Raw genomic sequence first — 21,522 nt, 5'->3', positions numbered from 1 at the left:
AAATAATTCAGCACTGGTAATATGATCTGCGTTTTCAAGGGACTTCGACCTGGCTTCTGTCTCAATGCAATAAAATCTTATGTGCACAAAACTGCATGGAACAGCAGGACATGTCACTACAATGCCATCATTTGCAAAACCAGCTGAGATTGCAGGAAGAACCGCATGTGCAAACATACAGAACTCTCCCGCCCCCCAAACAAGCCTTTCATTCGGATTTTGATTTACGCAGGCAGATATAAACAAAGCTCTTCAGAGAAGAAGGTGAAGTTAGTGAGGTGCCACCCTTTCTTACGGAAGTCTGAATGCAAGCAGGTTATACGCATTACTATAATGACTGAAAATCAAATGGCACAAATGGAATAATAAGGTAATTAACAAAATGTGCATCTGAAAATTATCTCCATATGACTGGTTCTGGCCCAGGCTAGGTTAGTAGCGATGAAAATCTGACAAACAAGAAAGACACAACCGTCAGTGTGGTTGGAAGACACGTTGCTCTGCTGATCCCTCCATTGTTGTAACTCACACAAATGTTTTACGCACTTCTGCCACAGAAGGCAGTGGCATGAGGATGGCCATCCCGTAACCACATGCATCATTAACAAGAGTACATCTTATCCCTAGTCCCTTGTTCAATTATTTTACCACAAGCATGTAACATATGCAATGATGCAAAGAAAGCTTTAACAACCACCAATTGTCAGTTAAGACCTACACTGCTTTACTCCTTTCCTTGCATTAAAACATTACAACTAGGTCATAGCTAGAGAACTTATCAAAGAGACAAAAGGACTGAAACCCGGTGTCTCAAATTAGACTTCAAAACACTGATCTATGAGCAGTATGAAAACACTAAGCATTAACAAATATTAGCCGCAGGCTTTGTTATTTAAACAAACTAAACATATATCAACTCAGAAAAAGCGTAACAACCACCATTCTCACCATGCTACTTTTAAGTGCTGTGGCACTGAAGTTGAGCATAAGGCCAGGCTCTGCAGTCAACCGTGGCAAGAAAAAGGCAAAGGACTCCTCTTCAGGCTTCTTCTGGTGAATAAAGCGAGCTGATCCTAAAATACTTCGCCTGCTTTATTGGCAAAACCAGAACGCTTTGTTAATTTTGGTTTATTTTTTCTTTCAAACAGAGAACAAAAAAAGATTATGATTTGCCAGGACTACATCAACTAATTTTTCATTCAAAATGTTCCTCAGAAAAAAAAAGCCCATAAAGTTGTAATCTAGTAATTGAAAATCAGTGTAACTTATGTGCACCCCTTTAGTCTCCACTTCGTCACCCGCAACACAACTCTGGTTTTCACAGCTTTAACTCCTCATTCAGGAAAGGAGCTGATATCACTGATGCAGCATCTCTACAAGAATTGCTCAGTCACAGTGACTGCTTCCTTCCTAACATCCCCAGCATGCAGAATCCATTAGGCTGGGAACTACAAACCCTAAAAGCTGTTCAAAGACCCTGAAAAGACTGCTATACGACCTGTTGATGAAAGACTTGGGCAAATCCATCCATGATCTGGTAAAACATGTTCTCACTGCTTTCACACCAGGTAGCGGTGGTGGGGTTATAATAGTCAGAACACTATTTACATTCTAAAGCTTGGGCATCTGAACTGTATACTTATGGCTGGCAGTGCCTTGAAATGGAAGCTGGGGGTCCCAGGGGTGCTCTGAAACTCCAGGTGCTTCAAGATAGTTAAGTGCAGAAAGGTAAAAAATGTTTGTTCTAATTAGGAACACTTCAGAAGAGAAATATTCTCTCTCACAACACCGTATTGGCTTGAATTAAGAGCTTCAACAGACTCTGTACAGACCTGCAGGCTTCACCACGTCTTATTTTTTGCCATCTTTCGTAAAGTTCAGTTGCAAGCTCAGAGTCCACATCCCAGGCAGAACGGTCCAGGGAGAGACTCTTCTGCCAAAGCATATTTGCTAAAACGATAACAGATTTTTCATATTTTAGAGAGATAACTTTTACTTCTTCCATCAATCTACTTTTGTACACAAGTAACCAATATCTGCAACAGGTTCTGACACAAAAATAAAAAAGGCAACCCACTTTTTCCCTTCAAAGCAAGCATATGTGAGGATATACATATTATTGTCCATATCTGATTTGCTTAAAAAAATACATCTGCAAAACCACAGTAATTCTACATGCAAACAAGAGTATGGGTATTGCACCAGCTTTAGATGCTCTAGTAAGCCCTATTACTATTGCTATTTCTGATGGATGCCATTGAAAAGTCATTCTGTTATCAGTAGCCTTTACAGAGAATTCTCCACTGATGCCAATAAAGTTCCAAGACCATATTCTATTCTGCACATAGTGGTACAAAATTATAATATCACAGCACAGCAGAGAGCAAAACAAATCCCACAATTTGGCAGAATTGGTGTTTTCATTTTAGCTTCTCTTTTTGAAGTGCTGATAATTTTCTCAAATTCTTCTCAAGATAAAATTGTAAAGCTTTATATCGGTCTAAAAATTAATGCCTTTTATAAAGTTAGACTCATTGGTTCAAGCATTTTCAAATAGCAGAAAGGAGTTAGGAAAGCAAGTTTCTTTTGGAAGAAAAAGAATTACTTATTTTGAAAGTACATGTACTTTATTTTACAATCCTTAGTATTTAAAGTAATCAATTGATGACGACTGGAATAATCCAGCTATAAGTTCTTTAGGTCAGTATTTTCAGACTTCTGCACTAGACTTTTCTATTTAACAAGTACTAGTATCCTATTTAGAAGGCAGAACACATTATGTGTAGTACTAAAATGAAAACAAAGTAAGCAATGAGGACTAGATGTATCAGCAACATTCCTTTTTTTATACATCAAAAAAGCCCCAAAAGCCAAACACTTGCTTCTAAGATAGGTACCTAAGTGTGCATATGTATCAGTAATTCTTCAAGCCACGTGATTCCATGTCACCTCAATTCTCTTTTTTACATTTGACTGACTACTACTGCCTTTTCATATCCTCATATAAAAACACATTTTAGGAAAGCATCATCTTGAAAACACATTCAGGAGAGAACTCAAACATTTACAGCCTATGGTACCCAGCTGCTTACTGAAATTCCTTACTGAGAAGTGATTAAAAAAACCACTATTGTGAATCAGCTTTCATCAGACTCAACATCCTTCAGGCAGTATCATGGCCATGTAATACCTAACACTTTATTTTAGCCATGGACTTAAAACCGCTCCCAGCATTACCATATCTGGAGATAAATTCCTCAGTTCCACAAAGTATGAGACCCCTCTTTCTGTTTCACATGATACAGCATTAATGATGCTGTTTTATAAGCCTGATAAATGGTGTTTTGCAGTTATCTATGAAATTATTGCTGTGAGAAACAGCTACAGAGAAGGCCTTCAAATTTAACTCTGATTAATGGGAGGATATTGGTCAACATTTATTTTTCATTTTTCAAAGACTTTCCAGATCTGGACCCAGATTATGCACATTTTCTAATCACTTTGAGCTACTTGACAGCTTTATCACTCTACTTCAACAGCTCTGGAGAACATGCATATGAAGCAAGCAAGGGGCAGTTATAGGAGAGTCTTAAATTCAAAAAAATGTTGCAAGATAGAACAATAGCTTAGGTCATGCTATGGCATTAGAGGTCTGAAAAAACTGCACAGTGTACTCAGTATGGGTTACTCAAAGCCATTTATATAATCCCAGAAAAGTGGATGTTTTTAAAAGACATAAGACTAAGTACCTGTATGAACAATCTCAATATTCTCATTACAAATCCTGTTACATAAAATGAATTTTCTACAATAAAACTACTGTCAGCTGCCTACCTGAATCAGACTTTCCCAAGTAACACTGAATATCACAGTGGGCAATGGCTTCAAAATGAAGATCTCCCTGCTGGAAAAACAAAACAAAAACTACAACTGACCATATGACAAAAAAACAGGACAAGTTCCAGTTTCTCAGTGCATAATTTGGACGTGACAAAGAAGAGAATTAAGGTTGCCTAGAGAACTGCAATTCCACCACTGTTGAACTCTGGGGGCTTAACTTCTCAAGCTTACAGAATGGTTTCAGAGAGTAGTCTGGTACTGAGTTTTTCTTCCAGGACTAAGGGATGCGTTTCTGGCCTAAGAAAGAGGCTGCTATAGTTTGGTTTGCAGTGCATAATAACAGTTCAACACAACTCATTACGATACCTTTGACACAGTTGAGTATATCTGCAGAGGTATTTCAAACATTACTCCCACATTTGTGGCCAAACAAATACTAGAAAGCACATTTGTTACAGTGTCTTTCACACTGAGCTTCAAAGAAAGTACATTCCAGCAGCCTGGAGGTAGAGTCAGAGGTTCAGCAAAGTTCAGAATCTAAAAAGAATCAAACAACAACTGAATTAAAATTGGTACAGTATTTTTGTTGCAAGTGGTACCCTGAAGAATGCAAACTTTTTCTTCTTTCATGATTTTGCTGTTATTACACACACATATGTGCCCATAACTGATCCATACACTGCACATACGTAAATCTCCTATCTAAATATACGAAGAGTCAATTAGATGCCTACATCATGTGCTTATTCATAAACCAGACTTCTCTGGTTTAAATCAAGCAATTGCGCAAGTAAATTATTGGCTTTGCCTTCTAAACTTCAAAGCTCATCTATGTACTAAAGACTTCCATTACAGCGTATGAAGAAATGCTGAATCCTATAGAGCTCGCACATGCAACAATTCTGAGAACAGAGCAATGGTCTATAATTTGATGTATCTGTAACTGCAACTCGAAAGAACGGTTGCTAATAACACAAGGACAAGCTGGACAGTGAATAAGGCCTATCAAGAGAGCAAGTTTTTCAGGATCTAACAGCTAGAGGTGTACATATACCTTTGTTTTTAACTGATTACAAACAGCTTTGAGATGACAGAGTTCTTCAAAGAATCTATTTTGTATGTCAAAGGACCACATCCTAAAACGAAGGATGAAACATTGTATGAAGCAGAAATAGAGCTTACCTTTAAAATGCTCTTCGTTTCTCTGGCTATGAAGACTTCGTTCAGTTCAATACTGAAGTCAAAATTGTTTGTAAACCATATGGACCAAAATCCTGAAGAATTATGATGTGGTTCTATATGAAACAATGCTGCAGAAGGATCTATGTCAAAATACCTGTAAGTAAATACAGAAGAAAAATAAATACATCTGCAATTGTCCTTGAGCATACATAAACAGTCCACATAAGAGAAGATAATGGCAGTATTCTTGCATAGAGGCTCTGATCAGGTTTTAAGGAGAAAGAACAAAATTATTTCCATGGAATACTTAAATATAGTATCAGAATAAAAATTGACAATAACCATGTAAGAGAGGTAGGCAGGTAATCATGTTACCCTCTAGCTATGCAACACTGTCTACTGCTTTGTAATATGGTAGTTTGGATGCAATTGCCAAAGACGACTGAAGAAAAGACTTCACATTTTTTCTATAACTATCTTGCTTCTGCGTTGGATTAACAAGGACAGTGGAAATTTTACCACGGACTCTAAGCAACATTTATCTGATAGGAGCTGCTCAGCCATATCTTTTTTACTGGCTTCTGAAATACTTCCCAGATAAAATATGGAACTATTGCTTGAAGTGTCACAGGTGTGTTTTGGCAAACGACACAGCAACAATAGGAAGAAGCCTCTTCATTGTCCTTGGAATTGTTCAGTGACAAAGCAAGCTAACCTCATCTCTTAAATTAGGGTACAATATTATTCTTATAATATCAGTGAATGTTAAACAAAAATCCACTGCGAACCTACCCTTCCATCACAGGACAGGAAAGACAAGCTTTTAGTGTCGTAATGTCTTCCAGCAGATTATTCTTCCTGTTGTCAGCATGCGGACTTTCACTGTCACAGGATGCAGCTGGGCAAAGAACAGGCAGACGGGAGAATACAACATCAGCCAGAACGAAAGCCCATCCACAGTGATTTTCATGTGAGGACTTGGAAGAACACTACAAAGGGGAATACTTGATGGGCCCAATTCTCACACAAGTGAGCAAAGCATCTAATTGCTTATGTCCTAATTTCCAGAGGTTCCAAGCCTTGCTTTAAGAAGAATTTATGAATGCTACGCACTTTCAAAAACACATGCAGAATGAGGCTGCAAGGAGCAACCCCGTGTCACTAACACAGCATTCTTACTTATCAGTGCACACTGCCTCCTTTAACAAATGAAAAACTGGTCTGAAAAAAAAAAAAAAATCACTTAACATATAGTCCCTTCTTTCTTCTTATTTGCCCTTTTCTGCTAGGAAAAACAAGTCCCAATGTCATTACGAAACCAGCCTGTTTCATAAATGTTTAAAGTCTATGCACTGCAGTCTAGTGGTCAGAATAGGAAAGAAGCTGGAGTCAGGAATGCTTAAATGTTAGTCTCTGCTCTTCCACAAACACACCTGGTCTCTGGCAAGCCTCTTCAATGATACTGCCAAGAGATGTCATAGAAAATGACCACCCAAGCACAATAGCCTTTTAGAAAATATATTGGAAACAGAAAAACAACCACAAATTATAAAAGTATGTTGAAAAAGCATACTCAATAATTACACTTATTGTAAAATCAGCTAACATTTTAGCAAATGTTTTCTTCCCCTTTTTGAAATACACGTAGCTTAGAGCCTTTGGCTGGCCCACGAGGAAGCATATATACACAAAAACAGTTGAAGCAATTAGCAGAAAAAATTCATCCTCCTCCTCAAAAAAGTCCAGATAAGTTCATTTTGAGATCTTTCAGGGCCTCTATCTGCTGAAAAAAGCTACCCTTTTACAATCAAATCCTGTTTAATAATATTATCTATATGCATCCTGTACCTTTACAAGAAATAGAAGCAACTTTTGTAAAGTTAGTAGATGACGAAGACAGCAGTACTGGCTCAAACTCCACAGGTGATGTGTCTTTTTGTGACAACTGCCGTATTTCCTGCATGAAGACAAGACACAATGATCCTTGTAGCAGTGCTACCATTATTATTGTAGCTCCTGTATTAGTGCATCTTCTTGTCAGATTTGCAAGCCAATATCTGTCACTTTCTCACATCTTCTAATCAATTAATGGATTTTTATTCAAGTTAACAGCTCTTACAACTTAAAAAAAATCCATCACTGAACTAAAACTCATCATCTAAAAGATCTATTAGACATTTGGGCACATTTTAAAAATATAGAAGCATGACATTTCTCATCAGCAAAATCAATCTGCTAATAGAGAGCAGGCAAGCGGGCTAATTAATCCCCCAATTAAATCCAATGCCCTAAAGCATGGCTTCATGAAGCCCACGATTACCTGTATATGCACAAGGCTGTTCCCAGAATGTAAGATGTACACATCTACTGAGGAATCACCTGTCCAAAAGAATGAACACAGAGGTAAGTTCACAGAGGATGGAATCTCTGTCATATGAGAAGCATTCCCCATTTAAATTTAAAAATTCCTTGTGTGACAGCTACCCCTGTATAAAGGAAGAACTATTCACATCTTGAGCTGGCAATCATTTCAAAAAGGAGTAGGCTCTTGAATCATTTCATAAATGAGTAGAAATCCACTCAAGATTTTTGGCCACAAACATGAAGGAAAGCATCAACAAGGAGATAATGAAAGAAGATTCCTAAGTCCAAGGTGGAACACAACTCCTCTCTTTCTTACAGGCAGGGAGACAAGAGGCACAGCTGAAGGAAAGGAGGACAGCTGATACAGACACAATTTTCTAAGACTAGGGACCAAACCATCAATAGCATGAGAGAGTCCAGTAAAAACTGCCCTGCATATGCAAGATGCTGGCTTGTCTGCTTTGAACAGCCAACATTCTCAGGAGACAACATGAAGCTAGATTCAGTGCTCAACAGCTTTTGGGCTTAAAACAAGAACGGTCCGATCACCTGGTGGTGTAGTAACCTACCGACTAGTGCAAAAGGAGATGGATGTAACAGCTTTCACCAGCCAATACAGTGGTACGGCTATATAGGGTCACTGGCAAAGCTATGTTCCCATCCACAGGACACCACAAAGATGTAAACGACCAAAAGAAGAGCAGCAGGACAGAACAAGACATGACTATTATGTCAGAGTGGTCATCACACTTCCATGAAGGCAAACGACCTGAGCTCTTGCTCTTGCTTATACTTGAATTACATCAGTACATGCAGGCTGACATAAAAGGACACTCTCCCAATTCACCAAGCACAATTTCTAATAATGAGTGTGCTTTGCTCAGCTGCTTGAAAGCAAGACTACAGGTGCCAACTTCCAAAAGAGAATTCAGGACATTGATTCTGAGTGAGCAGATCCTCCATATACTCACAGTTGTGAGATTTAAAGCACATACTCCTCTCCAACCTTTCCAGCTGACTGGTTCCCCCGTGCAGACCTTGCCTACCTGCTGCCCCACTCTAGATGCTAACACATGCCCTGTACAACGACTAGCACAGCACTCTGTTCCCTTTCGTCAGGCCCTTCCTACCCTCAGGACCACATCTCTCTCATTTAATTACGAAAATGGCAGGCAAGCAAGCAAACCCTGCTGTTTGACATGGTGAAGCCACCACCAGTACCAATGGAACTTCACATTAACAGCAAGTCGAAAGGGCTAACCCAGTGAGGATTTATAATTGCATTATGTTTAATAGAAAACAGCCTTAAAAGCATACTTCTAGTACTTTAACCCATCAAAAGGGCTAATGGCAAGCACCCTTGACGTGACAGATGTGAATAATTCTCTACCAGAATCAGAATAAACGTACATCCACAACTTAACATAACAAACCACCAGCATCTCACCAGCAGGGGAACTGGGTTTACCGTGGGTATTTCCGCTTCAGCTCTGTGTAAATATAGCACCACAGAACAGACACGGGGGGAACAGCACACATTGCTCTGTGACCTGATCTTGAACTGAACTTCTCAAAAGACAAAGAGATCAGATTCTTTTTCACTAGTGCGTTAAAAATTATTTTAATCTGGATTCTTAAGCAGTTCCTTTTTCTTCAATCAGAAAGCAAAAATGGCAGAAATGTCTAAAAAAAAAAAAGCTATCCAAACAGACTGCAAAGCTCTACAAATAATTTAAAAACTCCTGGATTTAGAGGATTTGTTCACCCAATAAATGTAGCATAAAGAAACTGCAAAGATTTGACTGTTTTGCTTGTGGAATTCTGGCTTACAAGAACAAAGGATGTACCCATCTGTATTATGTCATTACCCTACTTGCCACAATGACCACTATGTCCACTGCTGAACAAACCACTCTGCTTCACAGTACTATTACGGTTAATGTAATTAATGGGAAATTAGAACTACAGCTGTAGAAATGGAAGCACCATTACACCTTTCCACAATATTTAAGCAGATACATCAGCATGTGAGACTGAAGACTGAAACAGATGTAGTTCACAACTTTACAGCTGTTACCTTTATGCAAAGGACTGAGCTTACACTAACTCCGCCCTAAACAAAATGACTGACAAGCTGTGTTCAACTAAAATTATTTGTTTTCCCTTACTGGCAGAATTTACCTGTCATTGAATTTGATTCAATTTAGCACATCACATTACAACATATGTATAAAAGCAAATTCTAATACAATTAACAGTCATATTTAGGACTTACCTGAGGTCTTTGTTTTTTCCATTGTTACATAAACTACAAAAAGATTCTCCAGTAAGTATTGTCTGTGCTCCACAAAATCTTGTTGGGCATTTTCCATTCTTACCGTTAAGCTCATTTCTAGCAGCATTGGGTCACCGGACGTAAAACAGCAACTCTGGAGCGAGACAAGGGGATATGGTGTGTGTGTGGTGGTGGAGGGAACGGAAAAATTCATTTCAGTAAAGTATCTTGAGAAGTTAACCAAAGGTATTATCTAACAGACAAGGTCTCCAGCACCAAAGTGCTGACAAAAAAGGAGCAATTAGGACCTCTCCTAAAATCTCAGCAGAAACCAAAGACAGTGCAAGTACAGAAAGCACAGCAAAAACAAAGACAAAAAACAACTTAAAAGGACACTGAATCTTGAAAGAATGCAAATTTATAAACTGTCTTAGTCAGTCTCACCTCAGGGACTGCAAAACAGTTTCCTTTGTTAAATCCTCTGCCTTCAATAAAATGTGCCATAAACAGACTGATGCATGTGTCTTAATGGTAGGAAGACAGTTCATGTTCACTGGTCTGTTTATAGTTATTTTTTCCAAATCCTGTGTTTTTTGTCTCCATGTCTCACTGAAGTAATTTTAAAAAAACAAACATACACGTACAATTCTTAATAGAAAAAACTGTTGTCTGGCCAGAATACTTCAAGATAAATACAAATAGGATCTTACTTCCTTCTCTAAGCAGTGGCTGCTGTTAAGACAGCTGAGTCTTAGCTACTACAAAGACACAGACACCATTTTGCAAAAAACTAAACCAAACAAAGCAAAACAAAACTAGACAATCAACAGTGAGTAACATAAATTTGTCGTGTATCACACCACAAAGGTCGCTAAACTCAAGCTCCGATGCCCTACCAAGAGGACTAATTTGCTCAGGAGCAGGAGGAGAAAACCTCCACCCCTGACACACGAAGCACTCTCGTGAAGTGCTACAAGGAGGTACGGGGAGTGCGGAAGCGTCTCTGGGAATGAGATGCCAGTTCACCGCTCACACAGCATCGAAGAGACCCTCAGCACTTGAAATGGCTGCCAGGAGCAGGAGGGGAGGCCGCTGTGGAGACGGGAGCGCAGGCACGGTGTGCCTGTGGGAAGCTCACGTCTAAGAGCAGGCAGCTGGCACCAGGTGCATTTTCCAGTGTTCAGGTGCACCTCCAGCTCGGCCTTCTTCACCAGTGCAATGCAAGAATCCAACACGCGAGTAAAGCAGCACAGGATCACTGTGATGTGTAATGTACAGAAAAAGAGCTATGGAGTCTGGGCCTTGTCGTACTTGATGAGAGAAAGGTGCCATAGACCACAGCGCAAGCCTACATATCTGATCCAACAAAACACCCCACGGAGGACCATCACTGTGAACCAACACCCACGTACTGCACAAGGACATTTGAGGAGAGAGGGGAAGAAATTGGATGGCACTGCCCAGGAGAAGGAGGAGACTTACTGCCTTGAACATTCACAGCTTTTGTGCCAACGAGCTCACTCCTCCTCAGTTCTGCCCAACACCTAGGCCACCTTCTCAGCCTCTCACTTCATTGATCTCTTGTCAGTGTGAACCAGAAACTCGTGGAAATTACAGGAAACTAATCACTTTTGTACTCCATATAAGTAATGCAACACCTACATATGAAAACATCTAGCCTGCTGTGTTGGTTTTGGATTTTTTAGGGGGGCTGGGTGTCTTTTTGCATCTCCCCCTCTCCTAAAGGTGATAGCGTTATGTGTGTGACATTTAATTTATACCACAGAGTACAGTTTATAGAAAATAGCTAAAAGCACAATTCCCCTTTAAACTGAGACATTGGAAATTGCATTGTTGCTAAAACTTCCAGTGCTCTGGAAAGCACACCTCTGAACTTGGATTAAAATAAGAAGACTTAAATAGATGAAAAACTATAATAAAACATACCTGGGATTGCTGATATGCATTGTTAGGTAAACTGCATTCAAGGTGAACACGTAAGAGACTGGCATTCATAGTTTCTGCCTGTAATAAAGTGAAGAAAATATCAAGCACGTTGCTTTGAAAGACTTTATCTTATAAATCCGATTCACACACTACAATTGATAAAGATAACAGGACTGTTTCCACATATGCGTGACACAGTAACATTAGGAATTTTTTAAAAATAAATACGACTCTGTATTGTGGGCCAGCAATCAATCTACAATTCTCAGAATCTCCATCAACATCTACTTACTTATCCAACTATTATTATACATGATGATGAAATATTTATACAGCATCAACATGACCAACCTTATAAACTTTCATATGTCAATAAACTGTATGAACAGAGTTTTTTTGTATAACAGAAAAGCTTCTTTCCTTGTTTTCTGTGTATTTTCTTTGCTGATTGGATACTGAAATACAGTCGCTAGGCCAAGACGATAATGCTTCTTGGATACGGTCTGATACATAGGCTTCATGCCAAAATGGACAGACAGAAAATACTTTTTTCTCATTTTTATCGATTGGAAAGGAAAAAGAAAAGAAAACAAAAGTACACTGATTGTGCCAGCTTGTAAAGCACTCATAAATCTAACAGGGCAATAGCATTGACAAAGCCAAGCATAGTTCATGAAAGCTATCTAGAAATCTGGACAGCCAAATTACTTGCACAAAATGCTCAGCCAGTGTACCTTGATCCTAAATTTAAAAAAAAAAAAAAAAAAGGAAAAACAAAAACATAATGACAGTTCAGTCTCTCTATCAATGCCTTAACTACAGCAAAATTACCTGGTGACTTTGAGACTGATGTGGACACCTTCCACCCCCGTTTCTCTTGCAATACTGAACTAAATATCTGAGTGGGGTAACTTCAGGTTCAAGTTTCTGAAGATGTCGATACAACTAACTTTAAAGAATTTCAATAACTTGACACTGAAAAGCAAAACTATGAAGTTTCTAAAGTATACAATGCCCTATCTCGTACCTCCCCAGGACAGGTAGAGGGGGGCAGAGTGTATCTGAGCAGAGACCAGATTTACCACACACGTGGCATTTCACTGGATCCAGTTTTATAAAAGCACAGCCAAGAGGAAGCCAACACATATTCTTTATTCCCGATTCAAGCGGATTTCATATCAAAATGACTAGGACTTCACACAAGAGGGCGATGTAACCTCTGCAAAGGTGGCTAGCAGCAACCCAAACCCTGTCCCCAGTGCAGTTCTCTGGGGGACACGAACCCCTGCAACCTTCTTTTTTATTAATGCTTTTGTACTCATCAAATTTTGAGAGCAGGAAAAAAGAGTTCGATTCCAAAACATGCACCACTTACTAACCTCTCACAGCCAGGAGTGCTAGTGGAGTTTTAACGAGACAGTAAGATTACATGAAGAGCAACTTCGGGGGTTGCTTTTCTGGTCAGATAAACCTTGATGCTTAGACCTCCCTTCTCAATGGTTTCTGAGAGAACACTATAGCTTTTGTAGTCCTAAATAAGAAGTTTTTAACCCTTATTCAATGTCACTGTAGTTTATATTAGTTTAAGAACCCTCACCCATATAAAAAAAAAAATCCACTAAATCATATTTTTTCAACACTTCTTTTTAACTTCTTTTCTTGACCTGGCATAGGTCTGCATAGGAAACGGCTGTCACCTTAAAATTGAAGCTGCTAATATAACATGCACAGAGGGGGGAAAAAATATCATTGGAGTGTATTTGATGTTGATCTGGTTTTATAGGAATTTTTTATTGCTCTCTGTAAAGCTATTTTCGGAACAGGAAAGGGGGTTTTATTTATCTAAGGCAGACAATAGATGCATAACTGTCATGCCTACTACCTTACAACACTGGTAGGGTGGCTGTGTTAACCATAAAGAGAAGATAAAGCATCTGAGAAGAAAACACTGTCAGAAGCAGAGCTTCCAAGCAGACAAAGCCAGGACCATGTTCACATCCCCCAGCAGCCCAAGCACTCGTTTACACTGTAAATATCACTGTCCATTAATCCGAGCCGAGAGCCGAGTTATGCAGCCTGTGTTTGCACCAGAGACAAACTGAAAGGGAGAGGCACGGCACAAGGCAAAAAGTCAGAAAGAGCGCTGCAGAGCAGTACAACCATGGCCACTTCGTCACATTGTGCCCCTATTTTGTATTAGGTACGCACCCATACACCTTGCACGTACACGAACACACTCAGCATCCACAAATCCTACATGAACTGAATATAGAAGTCTGACAGAAGCCACACGAATGAAATTCTTACCAGTTTTGCTAAGATCTTACATTTAAACAGAGGTTTCTTTCAAAAAATATCCTAAAAACCCGAACCCTTTGATCTTCAAGCAGCCCCTCTCTCCTGGCAAAGGTCTAGAATTCTCGCTGGAGGACAGTACAATAGGCAATTACTTTGGAAATAATTCATCCATCAAAACAGAGATAGAGCATCAAGAGAACAGCTGGCACAGGACAGCTACACAGCCACCAAGCAGCCACAGACCCAATGTCAATTTTAGAGGAAGAATTCCTTATTCTGCCTTAGATGCCCTGTCAATCAGACATGGCTCTATACAAGACTTTCACAGAGATATTACTGCATTATTATCAGGCCTGTAGAGTTCGAAACACTTCCTGTATTTTGGCCACAGTATAATTAATAAGGAACAAACACTGAACAAGCCTTCCCTTCTTCCTGCAGGCTGATACTTCAAAGTTTCTGTCCTGGACAGTCCCTGGCCCTAAAAAGCTATTTCCACTCTGAACGGTGTTAATAAGCTGCCCCTGTAATAATGATTCAGCAGAGTTTCATCATTTTTTTGCAGGCAGTTATCAGGACGGCACACCAAGAAAACTCTACTGTCCTACTACCTTCCTTCTCCACACCCGAGCACCACACTTGCACACATCGGCTTCTCTGATCCTCTGTCCACTGGCACAACACACAGCTAAAGGAGTGTTGGGTTCCTGCCAGTACTTGCAGTGTTTCCCATGTTGCTGGTTCATAAACTCCAAACTCCTCTGCCAAGTCAGCCAAGCGATGCCCGTGTCTCCTATGATAAAGACATCCCACCCTGCAGGTCTCTCCTCCACTGGCACTTCCAGTGCACTTGTACAGCACTTTGAACACAACGAGGCAGTGATGTGGCTGCCCTGTTAGTGCTGGCCAAATACTAAACAATGCCAAAAACCAGGCAACTGGAGCAAAGACTACATTCAGAAGCTGGATAAACAAAGATGACCTATATGGGCTCCACCATCTGTTATAGCTTAGTGGCAACTAGCCACTGCTGAATGGCCACGTGGACATACTATGAATCCACAGTGTTGGACACAGCTGCTCTTTCCTCCTGATGGAGTGAGCCAGCCCAGAAATCCTGGGATCCAGGACCACAGCCAGAGTACACCGATCCTGAACACTTCAAAAGCTGAAACTTTGAAAAGAGTAACAGAAAGAGGGTGAAATTCAACACTAGAAAAGGCAACTTTGTCTTTTTCTTTTCTTATTAATCCTTTGAGTTTCTGCTAAAAAAAAAAACTGGGGGAATGATGGAGAAAAGAGAAACACCTGCATACCTTTGCCTATTAAAGCATAAAAATAACCCACAAAAAATCAACAGAAGTTAATTTTCCACAAAAAATGGAAACACAAACCTGTCACGTTTTATTTCCAATGGAAATACTACTGTAGAGGTAAACTTTCACCTATAGTCCCCAGGGATATATCATATTTCCGACATCAATACTTCTTAGAAGCAAAATTTCATCCATATCCCTGCGTACGATTCTGGTTGTTCACTTTCAGTACCCGACAACAACCCATTGAGCTAGATGTGAAGATGCAGAAAAACGTCATAAGCAGAATCCAAAAACTCCTTCTCAGTTCTACCCTTAGCACCCCAAATTACAAAACCTGAAGATTTTTGGTTCCTTTGCAAGAGTCTGTCTGCGTATACCCACAAGCAAGCACATCTGTGTACTTAGAGAAAGAGACTGGTACAGAAGAAAGGAAAAGAAATCGTGCATCATCCTCAGGTAGAGGTAAGATTGACCTAACAGACTGAAAGATACAATCTGAGCTGAGAATTTTTCTCAGTTAGAACAGAAGACGACATCATGAAGGCAATCAATGCAGCTTGCATTTAGATAAAAACTTGAGTTCTGTTATGTGCTAAGATATTCTAAATATGCTTTTGAGAAAACTAAATCTGTGTACAATACAAAAAGAAATTTGAAAGATCAATTTTTCTATTTATTCACCTGAAAGTACCCCTATGGCCCAGAAGGCTACAAAGATACCTGCAACTGCAACCAAGTGAGAGAAGTCATTACAGCTTCTTTCAATTGAAATAGTTATGCCTCGTGAATCCACCTTGCTGTATTTTCCACAGCTCCCTGCTTTAGTCAAGCTGAGGTTAGCAAAGCTGATACCTTCAGCAGTGACATGGGCAGGAGGGGACACTCCCAGCTCTCATTCTCACCCACACAGCACACCCAATGCTTTTTAACTGCAGAAAACGATTGGCACAGCCCCACTGTGAACCAGCACGGGGAACGAGTCTCAAGTGAAAAATAGAATATACCAAAACAGCCTCCCTCCCAGCGTTAAAGTACAAAGCTTATTTTATTTAGGACAGATCAGTTCTCCAGTTTAGTTCAGAGCAGGGCCTCACAGATAGTTTTATTGGCACGACTGAGAGGACAGCACACCACAGAGGCAGAAAAAAGAACCAGTGGGAATAGTTTAAATGCCAAAGACCGTCTCATAAAACCAGAACATCAGCTCATCACAGTAGCCCCATATCTTGGGACCTCTCTCCTGCAGTCACTGGGACCTGGATTTTTTGTTAAGATATCTTGCATCCCAACAAACTGAGGACAAAAGCCTTTTATGGCTAAGAAGATTTGTGTTTCACCTCCATTTGAAATGTATACCGTACCAGTGTGTGTGACACCTGGATGTTCTGAATGTGTGGAAGCACTAAGTGGGTATTTGCTAGCTGCACTCTAGGTTCTTCTGCAGAAGACGTCAGAGTTCCCGTTCCAAACAACTGTTGTTATTAAAAAAAAAAAAAAAATCATTACATCAACAACTAGTATTTCAGTTATCACAGCAACCTACAAAACTATTTTACTAATAATAACAACCTTCTCAAGAAATATATTGGTTTCTCACATTGGATTCTTTTAAAAGACAATTTATATATATAAAGTTCCAATGTGGAAAGTAATTATACACATCAATGGCACTTTAGCATCTTCACTCATTAGGAGACTATTACAAAAACAAAGCAAAGCACTCACCACCAGAGTACCAGGCTATCTCAAAAAGAAAGTATCTAAACTCTTCTACTATTCTTCAAGCAATTACAGTACACATATCATCATTTGGCAGTGCAGTAGTTTCTGGAAAAACTGTTACTAGTGCAATCGCATATTTAATTCAATTAATTTGCCTTAAAAATTCAATAAAATAATTTTTTATTATTTGGGGTTTTTTTTTCAAGTCTGCAGTTTTCAGAGCACTACAAGATTTGCAAGTTGAGTGTTTTTACTGCATTCATATTCTGCTCCACCAAGATTACTTTATGACAATGAGATGCAAAATAACGGGGGGAGAAAAAAAGCCACTAGAGGTTAAGGAAAATGCCTTGGGGTTTTTCACTTGTACGCAAAGATATTTTCTATTAGAATTTTTTAAATAGTTTTTAATTAAGAGAACAATGCAATGCGGATCATCTATCTACTGATCTATCTATCTACCAATAGAAAATATCACATCAAAGGGAACATGCCATTTTTTTTAATTGAGGCATTTACAAAGTACATTTTACTACAAGGGTGGTACTTCTCCATTTGGGTGAATCTTCTGTACAAACTCTTGCTAGAAACATGGAAAATATTTCAAGGCTTGTGGGCTCTCAGGAGCACTGTAACTGTGTATCAGCCACTCAAGTTACGCCTGATTTTGAAACTCTTAAAGCTAATGTAAGCTGAAATCATGGGCAGCTACTTCCTCTGTTCCAGGTGGCTGGTGAAACTGCCCATGAAAACGAGCCTATTACCAATTTTAGCAGCAGTCTAACAGGAGACAAACCGATTTTTTTGTGACACTGACAACTGCCTCTTCAGAACTTGTTGACAACAGGCCCTGGCTGAGCTGACCGGGCAATAAATCAAGGAGTCAGGAGAGACTGAGAGAAGAGATGCGAAGAAAAAAAGGTCAGTCACTCCACAATGCACTCTTCCATCATCTATGATGAGAAGTTTCTGCCAAATTTGGCATTACCTCTAATAAACACTAGGTAAATGCAAAATTTGTACTAAAACCCATGTACTTCAATTGAAGTTACCTGTACTTACATTTAAGGAGCTTTGTTTTCCAGTACAATTTCAAAGTATGGGAAAAGCTGGATGATTGATTAAAGCTGGCATTGTTTTTAAATCACTGAATGCAGGCTTTTCTTTAAGAAATTAATAAAAAAAAGGAATCTGGAGAATATCATGTCCCTTATAAAAATAATAATTAAAAAAACCCTTAAGACTTGTCTGAATTCACTAGTTAATTAGACAACAGACAGCTTTAATGAACAACCACCATTTTGACTTCCATGTTTAAAAGCCTAAACCTCTCACCCTGTGTTACATCCCCAATGTGTTTACATAAAATCCTGCAGAGTAGCTGAAAACCACCTCAAATATTTCCTAAATAGGTTTTAGAAACCAACTAGTAGTGACGGGACCACAAACCTGTAAGTACATATACACCAGTACACTTAGTTTTACTATGCAAGTAGTCCCTCTAATAGTAGTATTTTTAACCGTATACATGTATGAGGAATCATGAGACTGGCAAGATCTGGTAAAAGGGATGAATTGTAAACATTACCCCACCTGATTTGTATCAGAAATTCAATGAACTTTGAAGGTCTCTACGTTCAAACTGCATGAAAATCACTTTTTAAAACACAAGTAAATCCAAAACTCAAGCTGAAAAAAAAGAGTAGTTACCTGATATGAAAGTATTCCGTGAGATGAGGTATTTATAAATAATGAGCTTTCAATACTGCCTTCTTCCGTTGGCAGGAAGAGTACTCTGAAAGAAATTTTTCCCATCGCTGGAATCACCTGCAGAGACCACAAAGCAGTTTGCTTGCTTGGTGCCGGTGATCACAACACCCACCGTTCAGTCACAGGGCCCAAGAGACATTTCCACATGTTATACGCCCCTGTCCGTAGATCGCACTAAGCAGAACCTCAGCCCAGAGTAGTTTCATCTGTCCACAACTCTTAACTCTCACTGTGGAGAAGAACTGAGACCACGCAGCAACTTGCCGTATTGTGGCTGGAGCTTTTGGCTAGCTCGGGTCTTGTCAATCGAGACGCCTTTTTGCACAAGAAGTTCATCATGCAGCACTGACACTTCCCCACATACAGATACCCACTACGAAGTGAATCAGTCCCCCCTGTGATGTATAGTCAAATGAGTCAAAGCTGAACTTGGGCAAAACAATTAGTAACAATGGCATTTATGTCTGCACAGTAACACCCATTCAGTCATAGTAAAAACGCAGATCAGATCAGATAATAAACACCCTTTGCACATCAGCAGAGGACAAAATCTGGGCTTCATCAAAGTGAGATCCCAGCAATTCATTCTTAACATGCATTATATTGTTATAAATGGTTAAAAAATTCAGAGTGAAAATAATAGTCTTAGATCATAAGGCAATTATGCTCATAATTGCAGTACAAAATGCATAAAACATTTCACTGCAGGTTTTTTTGAGGAATGCGCAAGACCATTCAAAAGACTGAAAATTCAAGGTTGTAAACACCCACATGCCTGTGGATCACTGCATAATACTGCACAGAGCAGAATGAGATTAAAACAGCCTCTGTAACACTGAAAAAACTTTCTCTTTATATTTCCTACTGTAGGGTTTTGGATGTCTTCTCCCTCACCAGCCTAAGTAAAAGTGAGCAAAAAAAAATGCTAACAAAACCAGAAAAAAATTGGAGGTCCTACAAAAAAGCATGAAGAGAAACCACATCAGCCCAAGGAAGCACGAAGGCTTGGCGCTTGGCCATTTCGTAGTTTCCAAAAGTACATCAACACTCACCTGGCTATGAGGAGGAGATACATGAAACTGTCTAGTAGCTGTAAACACTGAATTCACTACAACTTCTCTATCTCTACTAGGGTTGTAGGCATGCAGCATTTTAGCTCTGGGTAACCCCAGTAATCTAAAGCAGCGGGGAAAGAAAAAGAAAGAAATTATTCACTTTATAAGCACAGGCAATTCACAAAAAAGCAACAAACACAAATCACTCTAAAACATGTTGATATGCAACAATTTCCTAATTGTAACTATTCTTCAGAAACATGCCAAACAAATGTTGTTCTTTAGTATAGAAAGACAAGTAACACTGGGATGCGAGAGGTGCACTTAGCCAAAACTCCTTTGACTCAGCACAAGTTTAAGAAAAGAACAAACCTTACCAGGCATGAAGTTTTGAATAATCAAGCTTAAATAACCAAAGCCTTGTTTTGTCAGCTAAAGAAATTATTCTCTTAACGCTTTTGCTTTAGCTAATACACCCTAAAACCCAGCATCCCATACATTCATTCTATGCATCCTCTGAAACATTCCTTTAACTCACAAGGGGACCATGTTTCTTTTCGGTTACTGATAGACCAAAGACTGATTATCATTTAAGAATAATTTTTAAAGCTTTCTTAAAGGAGAATTTGAAATAACTAAATAAATAAAATCTCAAGTATTCTACCAGGGTGTCTTGCCTGGGACTTTCTGGATTTTATTTTCAGAAGTTAAAGGAAGTAACAAGCTCTCCTCCACTTGGAAGGCAATTTTTCAAGAAATGAACCACCAGCATGAAAAACTGATTTGACATCCAGGCAGAACCACCTGAAATATACACAGAATGTGTTTTCATTTGCTATTCCCTTTTCCTTCTTCCTAGAACTATGCTGATTTTCATTTACAAAGCACTGTAAGGCAAGAAACACAGTTTGAACTCTGTGGCAATTAATTACTATTTCTCTTTCTTTCAGACGGTGGCACAATCTTGGCTAATGCTCTTTACCCAAATGTAGCCCACTATAGTTGTTCATCCCCACTTTGTTTTTAATCAAAATAACAATAATGTAAGATACTCACTGCATTCCAAAATGCAGAACTGACGGGTGAAAATGTAAGGCCTTCCCATTTGGAGGCACCTTTGTTGAGAAGCTGGAAAAAAGGGAAAAGAAGCCACAATTAATATTTAGTGGGCATGACATTACACATTGCAGAGGAAGAACATAAGTTACAGCCTCTGACTCTTTATATTCTAAACACACTCGACTTAGAAATCTTTTCACACACTCCTCTCGCTGCTGTAAGGCCAGCCTTTTAAGAAGGTTTCCATACAATGGCACGTGCTGGAAAGCTCATGCCAATCAATATGCAGTTTGAGAAGTATCCCATTTTAGAGGCAATGCTGCCTTGGGCAACCTCCCTTCCGTGCACATATCCCCTCAGTCGTGCTGATACAGCTCTTTGGGGGGCAGCACAGTGAACTACAGGAGGGAAAACAACTTAAAAGTCCCAGGGAATTAAAATTATGTCAGCACAGAGCAGATCCCCAGTCTTGTCCATTCAAAATTCACACAGGCACTGGTACGAGCACACCTGAGAGCTGCAGAGGTAGAGGAGTAAACAGCAGCTTGTGCAAAAGCCAACATCAAAAGAAGTGCTTGCCTAGCTGTGGCTTTAATGCAAAAGCCAACTCGTTTCTTATATGCAAAAGAGAGTAAGAAATAATGTGAAACACACACATCATCATCTTCCCTCTGCCCCAGGAAAATTCACA

The 21,522-nt window shown here is 39.4% G+C and overlaps 1 protein-coding gene across 4 annotated transcripts in view; it reads right to left on the bottom strand.

Moving 5' to 3' along the window:
• TMEM131L (transmembrane 131 like) overlaps window positions 1–21,522 on the bottom strand; it is an 81,061-nt gene that overhangs the window by 24,221 nt on the left and 35,318 nt on the right. For 2 of the 4 annotated variants that reach the window (XM_065634516.1, XM_065634519.1), the window contains exons 4-17: window positions 20,829–20,900; window positions 19,770–19,893; window positions 18,658–18,774; window positions 16,587–16,697; window positions 11,609–11,686; window positions 9,662–9,815; window positions 7,343–7,401; window positions 6,871–6,979; window positions 5,815–5,920; window positions 5,023–5,176; window positions 4,207–4,377; window positions 3,835–3,904; window positions 1,833–1,950; window positions 949–1,090 (exon numbers count right to left, since the gene is read on the bottom strand). In XM_065634516.1, the coding sequence (XP_065490588.1) occupies window positions 949–1,090; window positions 1,833–1,950; window positions 3,835–3,904; window positions 4,207–4,377; window positions 5,023–5,176; window positions 5,815–5,920; window positions 6,871–6,979; window positions 7,343–7,401; window positions 9,662–9,815; window positions 11,609–11,686; window positions 16,587–16,697; window positions 18,658–18,774; window positions 19,770–19,893; window positions 20,829–20,900 (1,585 nt within the window). The remainder of the gene's footprint in view (window positions 1–948; window positions 1,091–1,832; window positions 1,951–3,834; window positions 3,905–4,206; window positions 4,378–5,022; window positions 5,177–5,814; window positions 5,921–6,870; window positions 6,980–7,342; window positions 7,402–9,661; window positions 9,816–11,608; window positions 11,687–16,586; window positions 16,698–18,657; window positions 18,775–19,769; window positions 19,894–20,828; window positions 20,901–21,522) is intronic. The other 2 variants (XM_065634517.1, XM_065634518.1) reach the window with 2 other exon arrangements.

The sequence above is a fragment of the Caloenas nicobarica genome, chromosome 4, assembly GCF_036013445.1.
Source record: "Caloenas nicobarica isolate bCalNic1 chromosome 4, bCalNic1.hap1, whole genome shotgun sequence".
NCBI lineage: Eukaryota > Metazoa > Chordata > Aves > Columbiformes > Columbidae > Caloenas > Caloenas nicobarica.
The sequence above is the reverse complement of the archived record's forward strand: the minus strand, read 5'-3'. Positions and strand labels throughout refer to the sequence as shown.